Below are 11,603 nucleotides of genomic sequence, written 5' to 3' on the forward strand. Positions count from 1 at the left end.
GGCCTGAGAATCCTGATCAAACAATTTCATGAACCAGTTTGCTGGTTTGCACTAAACTTAAAGTACTTTGAGATCTGTACTTTAGCCTGTTGTGTTCTGTTTTCTTATATTTTATTGTATGTAAAACTGTATGTTGTATTGCACGCTTATGCTTTTCTTGCCCAGTTTGTCATTGCAAAGGAGAATCTGTTCTCAACGGCCTACCTGGTTAAGTTATGTTTAACTAAAAAAAATTTTAAACTGTTATAAATCCTAAATACTTTGTGTCCAAATTCATTGCAAGGGTCTAATGATAAAAAAGTTAATTTATTTTTATTTTGAAAGACTACGCCCCAAATGTTGAAGGAATTAATATAGTAATGAACTTGTTGTTAATATTCATTTGCAATATCAATCAATAAATGATTTCAGCACTAGTGTTACACCTTTGCCATGTTTGTTACCCCTCCTCAATCTAACAATGCTCTTTTGTTGAGTTCCAGTCTTCTTATGTGGCTCCTCTGTTGTGTGTCTCTCTCCTTAGCTTGTCGCTGATTGAGCCGGGCCCGGTGCGCACAGAATTTGAGGCAAAGATGATAGATGATGTGAAGCAGAAGGAGTGTCCTGGAGCTGATCCTGATACGGTGCATTACTTCAAGAACGTCTACCTTCCTTCTGCTATCGACATCTTTGAGACACTGGGACAAACGCCTGATGACATCGCCAGGGTAAGTTCCCATGCAGTCTGAGTGACTTAGCTTCCCAGTGACACTTCTGCAATTAATCCTGCAGGTCTGACTGGAAATCTCTGTCTTTTTTGTCCACCCTCTCATTCTTTGCAGTGTACCAAGAAAGTGATTGAAGCAAGCAGGCCGCGCTTTCGTAATCTGACCAACCCCTTGATCACTCCCATCGTAGCGCTGAAATACGCTGACGAAACTGGAGGCCTGTCTGTCCATGCCTTCTACCACATGCTCTTTAACCTGGAACCTCTAATGCGCGTCAGCATGACTGTCATGAAGTACCTCACCTGTGGATGTCTGAGGAGCAGGACAGTTGCACCAAACTAGAAACTTATATCTTATACACAAATGTGAAACTCCATGAGGATGTAGACCACAAGCTACACTGGCTTAAAAACAGCTTCAAAGAGATAATCTTTTTTGAGCAGCCATATCTCCTTCTGTTCATACAGTTATCAATTTTGTAATGAACAGGCATTTCTATATTGTCTTTATTGTATACTGTTGTAGCTTATGAATGTGTAAATACCACACCTGAGACCAATTGAGTTCAAATACAAAAGCCATTTATAGAAATTTGTTAAGCCTAACCAGAGTGCCGAATGTGTAGTCCTTATGAGACAACAGACTGTAGCCTGAATTCATTATTTTATCCCACCCAATCCCAAAAGACTTCACATTTCAGTCATATACAACAACAACAAAAAAAAGTAATGGCAACTATTTTCCAGTTGAAGTTGTGTTAGTGCTTCTGATAGTTTTAAGCAAACATGGTTGCACAGTCATGATTGTGGTTAATCAGCTATATGCACCTATCACTTTCCCTCTGAGCAGAGATACTCTTATCTGGCAGAGTCTCTGTCATGTCTCTCAGGTGGCAAACACCCCCATTTCAGCAAAAATGTCTCTTTTGCTTCTTTAGACTGATGGACTGACTATTTGCTATTCTATTTGTGAATACTGAGGCAGGACGGTAGCTCAGTGCTTAGCACTTCTGCAACTCCAGGTCGTTCCGGACCTTTCTGTGTGGAGTTTGCATGGTCTCCCCCGGGTTTACGTTGTGTTGGCGCATTTACAGAAATGTTGATTAATGTGCATTGTCCTAATAAATCTAAATCTATAAGACAATGCCATATTCTGACAAGATACAAGATAAAACCAAATAAAATGACAATTTCAATGTAAGTTATGCCATTTACTGACTAATTAGATTTACCCAAACTGCATTGTTTTGATTTCATAAGGGGATGCAGTAAACACACTTTTACAATTTGTGTAAATGCAAAAGTTTGTTCTTCTGAAAGAAATAGTGGAATTCTATTTAACTAATATAATTTGCATCATAGGCTACTCAACCGCAAATATGTCAAAGACACCTAAAGATGAGCATCTGGCTTGTGAGGTGCTCTTGACATATGCTTTCCACATCCCCATTCTCTATATGTGTGATTTAAGACAGCTCAGATTAGCAAAGTTTGACCAGGGTTTTTTCTGTCTAAATGAAGTGTAAATATTTTACTGACTTGTGAATAAATTGTTATTCAATTTTGTTAATACGTATTGGGTTTCCTCTTAATTCCTCAAACTAAATAAAAACAGACTACATGTATTACAATAACTGTATCATCTTTCTACGTATGACACACTTAGCTAGTAATGTGAAACCATAGACTGTGTGAAACCTCTCACTTTATACTTTTCTGCTTTCTATTTTAAGGGTGTTTTTCTTCTGCATTAATACTTCAACTAAAGTTACATTAATGCCAACCGACATTATGTTCAAAAAAACAGCGCTAACCTTTTTTGTATCTAATGTTGTAAGGTTAGTCACACCCATAACATGCTAGGTAGATATAGCAGTTTAACGGGTATCCGCTTGGTGCATAGTCATATCTTCCATTAAAAGCAATTTCAAAACCGTGGGTATTTTAAACCACTTTCCATACTGTCCGTTTTCACAAGGTAGTTATTATGGTGTACTTTATGATTTAGTACTGAATACGAAACTAAACTTTCAATTCATTATACGCTACGCAACCTTAGCTAACTAAACATTTCCCATTCCCATTTACCTGCTTCCTTCCTACCGGAGCCACCGCACCGGATTGATCGATTCATCAAAGCTCCACTGCTTACGTCTGTTGGAGGTAGTCGCGGGAAATTGGAACTAAATCGATAACCGATAACCAAAATAAACTTTTAATGGACACACCGGCGGTGCCACTGTAAGTCTGCCTCACAAATTACCTATATTCATATAATTTAAGAGGCAAGTTGTCATTTTAACGAGAAAGGTGTATTTGTGTGTAGACGACTTTGCTGTCAACTCTAACGAATCTTAAAGAAGCATAACGAAAATAACGCTAAGTTCGAACTGTAGCTAAGGTAACGTTATTAAGCTACCGTTTGTTCTTAGAGATGTTAAGCTAGCGTTTTTTAACAAATAACTTCACATTACATTGAACGTAGGATGCACCACCTAAATAAAGTAATTTACATTTAACTTCTAGTCGTGTATGTGTGTGGTTTGTAAGCTTGTCCTGGATGCAAGGGCCGAGTGAGCAGATTGCCAAAAAGTTTAAAGATAACATGCACTGTGAGGAGCAGCTGAGGACCACACTACACTGTGACGATAAGGAAAAGGTAACGATACTGTACATGTTTCTGCACTTAATCTAGAAGTGCCACAATAACTTTTAGTTCTGTCTTCTGACTGCTGCTGACATATTAACATTTTACCCACTCAGCTTCGTAGGAAGTTGGCACTGTTACAAAGGGAGTACCTCAGGACAGCTGAGAGGCTACAGGTAAGAGTCTCTCACTTTACTTTTATAAGCCCAGTGTAAAAACTTAGTCTCTCTCTTACACACACACTTAATCTACTCTAATCTACTCACAGCGTGCTGAGCGTTTGGATGCAGTACGGAGACATGTGGGGAGCAAGATCAGTCAGCAGGACCACCAGGACCAGAGAGACCCACAGGTGACATCCAACCCCTGTCCCTGCCCATCTTCATTGATGCTGAACACCCCCAAAGGGACAGCCCCAAGCATAGCTCAGTGCCAGAGACACACTGGAGGTGAGTCCTTCTTTATCAGCTGCAAGTGCAGTTAGGAAATATCTTCCACCATACAGAACGGTAGTGACAATTTCAAAGGAATGTATGCTGTACAAGTTTTGAAAATGAAAAGGGAATAGATTTGTCAAAAGTGTAGTTGGTTATCCATGTATGTTTAATAAACTATATTGAATCATTCAAGTTGACATGCAATCCAGATGTAACTATTTTAGTTATATAGTATATTATAGTTTGTGAGTGTGCTTGTAAACAGCTATAAAATGTCTAGCAAGATAAGGTTGAAGGGAGGAGGCAAGAGTAGTTTCTTCTAATTTACTATTTTACTATTTAAATAATCTCTTGTAATGATGCCTAATTTGATCAAGAAATGAACAATATATTTCTTATTGGATGTACTGTAAATGTGCAGGTTTGACACATGAATTACTCCCATGCTTATCCATCCCAAAACAAAACATCTATACATAATAAGGCTGATATTACACAGTCTTTTTGAGAAACAGACAAGGATTTGCTTGTAATTCACACATGTTCTGATGTTTGACCAGGTCTAGCAGATTCGGATGCTGCTTGCCCACAAACCCCAGATCCCAGCCATGACACAGCTAAAGGTTACAGATCATCTCCCGCCCTGCGCCTCAGGTCTCAGCGCAGCCGCCTGCGCTGGGAAAGGAGTGCTGGCAGGAGCACAGACGACAGCAGGGAGGAAGGACTGAGCCAGAGTGAAAGGATGGAGACAGTTAGAACAGAAGGAAGTGAAGAGAGAGTCAAAATAGAGGGAACAGAGGTGGTGAATGAAAGTGAAGAGCTATTTTCTTGTACAGACTCTGAATCTCCTTCTCTGCTGCTTACACACTGGAACTCTAGTGGTCAAACTGAAACAGGAGATAATGCAGGTAAAGACATACAAGGCCGACAAAAGCAAAGGGAAAAAGAGAGTGAGTTGAAAGCGGAAGGGAAAATAGAATCAGAGTCAACCTCTTTATTGCTCACAGGTGGGCACCCTGCTATACACGCTGAAGGAATGGAACCAGATGTCACACAAAATGGAAGAAAAGAGGAGACAGAGGAAGGAGAGGAAAATAGGAATACTAAAGGGCAGAGGGATGTAAGGCTGTGTGAAGAAAGCAGTAATAAAGACACTGATAAAAATGCAGCAGAGGAAATAGTAAATGAAAAAAGTCATGATAATACAGCTGAAATAAATGAAGAAAAAAGGGAGTTGATTGAAGGAGAGCATGATGTAAAGGGTGTGGGTCTCCTGGACTCCTGTACCCTGGTGGAAGGACTACTTTTCCCAGCTGAGTACTACGTTCGAACCACAAGACGTATGACATCTTCACAGAGCCAGCCTGACATGCGGGCCGTTATACTTTCCCAGCTCAGCACTGGACGACAACGCCGCGGCAGAGGATTAAACAGATGCACACACAACCCTGAACAATCAGGTCAACACACTGGGACCAGTTTGTCCTCACTGGCAACTGTACCTGTTGATCCCCGCATGGAATCACAGTCTGCTGACACATCTACTGAGCTGAACAGTCAGAGCTCCAGTGAGATTTTAGATCAAATCTCAGCTTCATGTCATCAGGTCGGCATTGATGCTCGACTTTCTCCTACGGCCATCACTGCTCGTCCAGCAAGAGGTAGGAGGAAGAGAAGGGGGAGGGGCAGAGGGAGACCTCAAACCCCACGATGCTCTATAGACACCCATCGACTAAGCCTTGGAGAAACCTCCCACAATCCCCAGCCAACCAGCTCCCCGCTCTCTTCCTCCCCGTCTCTCCATGGAGCCGATGGACCAACGCCCCACCTCACTCTGGGAGAAGCTGTTCCAATACAGGACGACCCCCCGTCCGTGTCTATCCTCAGCTCAGCCACACAGCCTTGCTCTGGAGATGATGGAGCTCAGGTCAGCTCTGCCTTTGGACATCTGGTAAAGTTCTTTCCCATCTTTCTTAAGAACGGCGACGCGACTAACGGATCCACACAGATGAGTAGAAGTAAGACTTGTATTATTACTCTATATATGTGTGTGTCAGTGATAGAAAATAAGGTCTACAGGTTTGTCTTGCTGAGATTAGAATATTGATTTATCGTAATTTCAGGTTTGGATACAGTAAAATGCTGGTGTCATCTTCATTATCCCCCCAAAAAGATTAAAAGCAAATGTTTCTGCTAATTGCTAACTACCGTACTAAGAGCCGTACGGAGTCTGATACATTGCCACATATGTCATTAGAATCATCACATCTCTACTCGTCAATTCAAATCAACTTTATTGACATTTTTACTTGCAAAACAAAACATCCTCTTCATTCCAAGGTAGTGCGATCTGCTGGAGCTGCTATTAACGATTGTTTTTTTTATCAATTAATATGCCTTTTTTTTCTTGATTTATTGATTACATGGTTTGTCTATGAAATGTGAAAAATGTCATCACAATTTCCAAGAGTCATTACTATGTTATTTACTATTAATTACTAACGATTAATTGTTGGTTAAAATAGTTGCAGATTCAGTGTCTGTTTTTTGATTAATTAACTTTAAACCAGTGCAGCTCTAAACCCTGCTTTTACAAGACATTACATTGTATAACCACACATGTCTATTCAAATATCTGTTGTGTATATGCCCCATAACCTCCAAATTAAAGTGTCTAGGAGACAAAGGTCGAAATTACGTAATATTAAGAGAGATAAATGGATAAAGTGAACTCTGAATCTATCGCCTCCTATTAAAGTGTCTTTAACTTTGTGTCCTGTAGGTCCAGCAAGCTTGCAATCTCTCCTCTTGCCCTCCTCCTCCTCACCTGCCCAAACGTCTCTGTTTCCTCTCCCGTGTCTGTCCCCCCACCCACTGGTCAACAAGCTGATGAACTTTGACATTACACAAGATTTCCATCTCCCCGATGACCAGTTTGCTTCCCTGAAGCTGCACAAGCTCCGCCAAGTCGCTGTGGATTCAGGAGTTGAATATTTTACATCGCCTTATCACCACTCACGCAGGAGCAACCGGCGCTCTGACACTCAGAGCAGCAGTGACACAATGATGCCTCTTCCGCTCTCGCTTAGCCTCACGCCCACAATGACCAACTCACCCCACCCCCCCGAACCAAAACAAGCCGCTACACAGTCTGTAGACTTCCAGAATTTGTCAATAGATCACAAGCTTGAAGATAAATTGACAAGCCAGTCCTTAACTGAGGGGTCAGCCAAACAAGATATGGAAATCCCTGCAGAGCAGCATACAGAAATCCTTTACCCAGAGTGTCTGACTCGCATCACCTCAACAGAGTCTGTGTCTGTGGTTCAAGATTGTGCTGCTGACTTTGTTGATCGATGTGTAGAGCAAGATGCTGTGATTCTGAATACTCATAGCCAGAGAAGCGTCTCAGCAAGCGACACACACAGACCTGCTGACCACCCTGTCAAACCACCGCCTCACGTCAACTTTGCAGACAAACCTGCAGTCAAAGTGAATGATTACGTCATCAGGCGCTCAGATGAACTTCAAATAAAAGAGTCTTTTGTCATTTCATCAGAAGAACAAACTGTTTGCTCTGGTGTAGTCCATCCTTTGGAAGACCAGAGGTTAACAAACCACCAAACAGAAGACAAAGCTACCATCAAGACTCTTTCCTTAGATTGCCCTATACAGGAAACCCTGGAGGACCCTCCTAACTGTTGTACTGCTGTACAGTTTTGTAAGAACAGTGAAGCTCAAGGGGCGTCTCCTGTGCAGCATCTGAATGCTGCCAACGATTCAAATGAAACCACCACAAGTTCTCCCAGAGACAGATTGGTGGGAGATAAAAATCCAGACTCCAAAAGAGTGCACTCTCAGCTCCTGTTGAGCCCTCTTCTGGCATCAGAACCCTGCCCCTTCATAACCCCACACCTGCCCTCCTCTGCTCCCGCCAACAGCCCCACTATGCCATCCCTAGGACTCACCCCCCACCCCCATCTGACCTCCTCTCCCACTGCCGCACCTCTAACCCTGGCTCCCCGCCTTAGCCCGTCCACCCAGGTCCTGTCCCCTTCAGCTCTCTGTCCTTGTCCATCCCTGCTCTTTAGCCAGCCCACCACCTTCCCCGCCGGTCAGATCCAGGCTTCATCCGTGACGTTACGTACAGATGATCAGAGGGTTGACCCACCTGTGACAGTTTCCAGCAACCAGCCACAGGGCTCCAGTGGGCAGGTGGGCGTGAGAATAGAGGGGACTGCCGAGGAACACACAATGAGATGCACACACACGCTGAAGGTAAAAGGTTGTACTTGTCGTACAATTAGGAATTCATGTTTGGCTTATGCAATGGCCGCTACGTGCAAAGTGTGTATCTGCAGCTGTGTGTATGTGTGTGTTCAGGCCCCAGCAGGCAGCTGTCTGGTGGATGCATACTGTCTGCCCGGATCTTCAGGACATTTGTGCGTCGTAGCAGCCGGGAAGTGGGCCGTGTGTCTATGGAGTCAGACTTCTGCTTCTGATTGGAGTTTAACACACACCTGGGCTTTCAATGAGGTGAGTGTGGTTGTGTGTGTGTGCAAAATGCATACCTTCATCCTTATTTATTTGAATATTCCTCAATCAAGGACAAGCAGCGTACATTAAAAAGGATACTTTGTTGATTTGAAACCAGCCCTGTGTCATCTTTGTGGGGAAAGTGTGAGATGTTTTGTGTCATCCAGCGGATCTCGGCAGACTTCCGTAAGGAGCTCCGTGCAGTAGCTCCACAAACGGAAGCCAAACACTGTTAGTCTTATTACACAGTGCCCACACAAAGATGTAACAGATCCAGATTTAAGTTAGCATAAAAAATATCTATAAGCAATAAATCAGAGGATGTAGGTTTTAAAGGCACTAAAACAGGACAAGCGTTCAAATGTTCTGTTTCAAGGACAAAATGTGACACTTTCTAGCATGGCGCACAGTAATTTGGTCAAACTTACAACAGTTTTTTTTTTTTGTGTGTTTTTTATGTGGATGATTCTTTTCTCTGTTTACAGCCAGTGATCAATGTGTTTCCTGTCCCGGATGCTGCTGGGCTGATCTGTGTCACTCTGGGTCAGCTGGAAATCAGAGAAGTGAGGTAAAAAAAAAAGTCCTACTACCTGGCTTGTGTTTAAAAACATTTTTGGCTAATTGTCTGGACAAGTATAAAGCCTAGTGCTAATCCAAGGACGATTTTCATTAGGACATCTGAAAATATGTTTAATAATTGTGCCTGTGAAAAACAGCTGTTGGAAGGTTTCCGCGTTCGTCTTAAACGTAACCGCGTGTCGGTTGTCCATGTGCACAGGATGCTGTCGTGCTCCAGCCTCTTGCAAGTGTTGCTCTGTGAGGGCGTCGTCCAAACTGTTGCGGGTGTGTCTAAGTCCAGAGTTGTTACCTCCTCCCACTCAGCATCTGGTTCCACCCTGCAGGTGTTTACGCTGTCAGACAGTGGCAGGTAAATGAGTTGGCTTATTTAATCTATCTCAGTTATTTCATCATTGCACAGAAATCTTAGTGTCTCCTCTCTCTCTCTCTCCCTCTCTCTCTCTCTCTCTCTCTCTCTCTCTCTCTCTCTCTCTCTCTCTCTCTCTCTCTCTCTCTCTCTCTCTCTCTCTCTCTCTCTCAGCACATGGAACTCTCAGACTCTCATGTGTCCTGGCGTTTGTGTCGGGGCCCTCGCTCGAGTGGACGGACTTTCAGAGGCTCTCATTGGCACAGATGAGGGCGGAAACCTCTTTGTCTGGTAAGGAAGATTTGCCTTACTTATTGTTACCACGCAGCAAAAGGTCCTCTAGCACGTTTCATCCAGATTTGGCTCTCACATGCACTGCTGCTGTTTACAGTTGAATGTATTCACTGTGACACAGGAATGTAAAGACTGGACAGCAGCTGCGGAGAATTATCCTCGGAGATGGTTTATCACATACTTCCTGTCTCAGAGGATACTCTTACTGTGTAAGTCTATTGCAAAGGGGAGCTGCTGTTCTGCCACCATAACTGTCTCACTTTTCAGATGATTTTACTCCTGTCTGTCTGTGTGTGTCTGTGTGGGTGGGTGTGGGTGTTGGTGTGCTGATGCACAGGGAGTGTTGTTTGTCCTGCTGCAGCATCAGTTGCTCAGCTCTCTGGAGGAAGATACCAAAGAGGAAAGGAAGACGTCGGCCCTGTTGTCTTTGGTTGCCGTTAACCCTCTGACTGGAAAATCTGTCCTGGCTACTCAGCTGCATCCACCCAAAGCCTGGTCTGGCAGGTGAGATGAGGACTGATGTATTTGTGTGTCTCTGTAATAGCGATGTACCAATACCAGTATCAGAAAAGCCTCCGATACCGCCTGAAAAAATGGTATTGAACCATTTGTACGCTGTACATATACATCTATGTAACTACCACTCCCATGTGCCTCTGTGTTCTGCAGGCTGTGTGATGCTGATGTTTACAGCTCCCGTGTGGTTGGCCTGAGTCAGAGTGGCTGTGTGTGTGTGTGGGACCTCGGGCAGCGGGCAACCTCCAGGATGGTGTGGTCTCCTGGGAGCGAAGGCTGGGAGCTGGCTCGATGGGGGGGTGGAGGTACGCTGGTGACTGGACATCACAACGGAGACGTTACTCTACACTGTTCCAGTACGAGTCAGGCTTCACTCTGCCATGGACATTAAAGAAACTCTGATTTCTTAAAATCACTCAAATCAGAATGTCTACATGAAGATTTTTAACATTCTAGGCCATCATACTGCTAAGATTAAAGCAATATACTGTTATCTCAAAAAGTCATGGTCTTTATAACGTAACATAACCTCAACAAGACTGAATTGTTAGATGTGGAGTGCTTCTAAATTGAACCTCCTCCGGCCTTTCTACACTAATGTTTTTAGAGCGCCAGTATCACACACTGGACCTCATTGTGTGACAATGTTTACTTGATGGTGGATTTTTCACTTTTTAGACCATTGTAACCCCAAAACCACCTTTGTGTTTTATTACTGCTGCTGTTTTGACTGTTCTTTACTGTGGTTACTTGAATACATAGTTATATTTCTTATATATAAAGAAAAAGAAGTGTTGCCAAAGGTTGTTTTCATAATTTACATTAAACATGTGTATTCAGTTGTATTTTTGTCTACTTTTATATTGCTAAGGTTGCCCAAACCCGTCTTAGACATGCCGGATTTATATTTTTACATCTTAGATTTAGATCTTAGATTTAGATAGAAGAGTTAGACCATCTCAAACCATCTCGGCCAAATAATAATAATTATTATTATTAAGATAATATAAGAGCATCACCTAAATACAGACATATAGTTAACATTGTGGATATACAATTTGTTACACAGTTCTCAACACTGAGTTCACTTTTTAAAACTTCAGTCAGCGAACCAAACCCATACTACTACAAAACAGCTTTTACAAAATGCAAACACTGGCCATAAAAATTCAATAATTTATGAGTTTTGGCTTTTGGAAAAAAAAGCATAGACAATAACAAAAATAATGTACATCTGAACACTGCCTGTAATTAAGGCTATAGATCTATGAGTGACAAAGTATACTTGTATTTTTATAGTTTAGTATCTGTTTGATTATTTTTGTTGCGTTATTGCATTTTGGATTGATTAATTGTGTGGTGAGAAAAACATAATTTAAAAAATGGAGAAATGTATGTAACTTGTTATCACACTGTAAATGAAGCTGTAATGGCTCTTTATGTCAACCAGGAGGCGCCAAATGATTCCTCACCAAATTGTTACTTTTTTGAAAGTTTTTTTTTCAAAAATTGAAAATGTAACAGAGTGATATTCATCAGTTA

The 11,603-nt window shown here is 42.3% G+C and overlaps 2 protein-coding genes across 2 annotated transcripts in view; both read left to right on the forward strand.

Annotated features, from left to right (window-relative positions):
* Positions 1–1,204, forward strand: part of LOC117957262 (retinol dehydrogenase 8-like) — a 17,636-nt gene extending 16,432 nt beyond the window's left edge. The window contains exons 5-6 of the mRNA XM_034892887.1: positions 524–707; positions 822–1,204. Coding sequence (XP_034748778.1) covers positions 524–707; positions 822–1,049 — 412 coding nt within the window. The 3' untranslated portion in view covers positions 1,050–1,204. The remainder of the gene's footprint in view (positions 1–523; positions 708–821) is intronic.
* A 1,568-nt stretch (positions 1,205–2,772) lies between these two features.
* Positions 2,773–10,906, forward strand: palb2 (partner and localizer of BRCA2). Its single transcript, XM_034892871.1, has 13 exons — positions 2,773–2,947; positions 3,257–3,365; positions 3,470–3,529; positions 3,622–3,802; positions 4,351–5,808; positions 6,573–8,068; positions 8,174–8,326; positions 8,812–8,894; positions 9,105–9,254; positions 9,426–9,542; positions 9,667–9,754; positions 9,883–10,049; positions 10,215–10,906. Exons 1-13 carry the CDS (start codon positions 2,925–2,927, stop codon positions 10,450–10,452), a joined length of 4,323 nt encoding a protein of 1,440 aa, XP_034748762.1. The 5' UTR covers positions 2,773–2,924; the 3' UTR covers positions 10,453–10,906.
* The last annotated feature ends 697 nt before the right edge of the window (positions 10,907–11,603 follow it).

This window comes from Etheostoma cragini, chromosome 2 (genome assembly GCF_013103735.1).
Source record: "Etheostoma cragini isolate CJK2018 chromosome 2, CSU_Ecrag_1.0, whole genome shotgun sequence".
NCBI lineage: Eukaryota > Metazoa > Chordata > Actinopteri > Perciformes > Percidae > Etheostoma > Etheostoma cragini.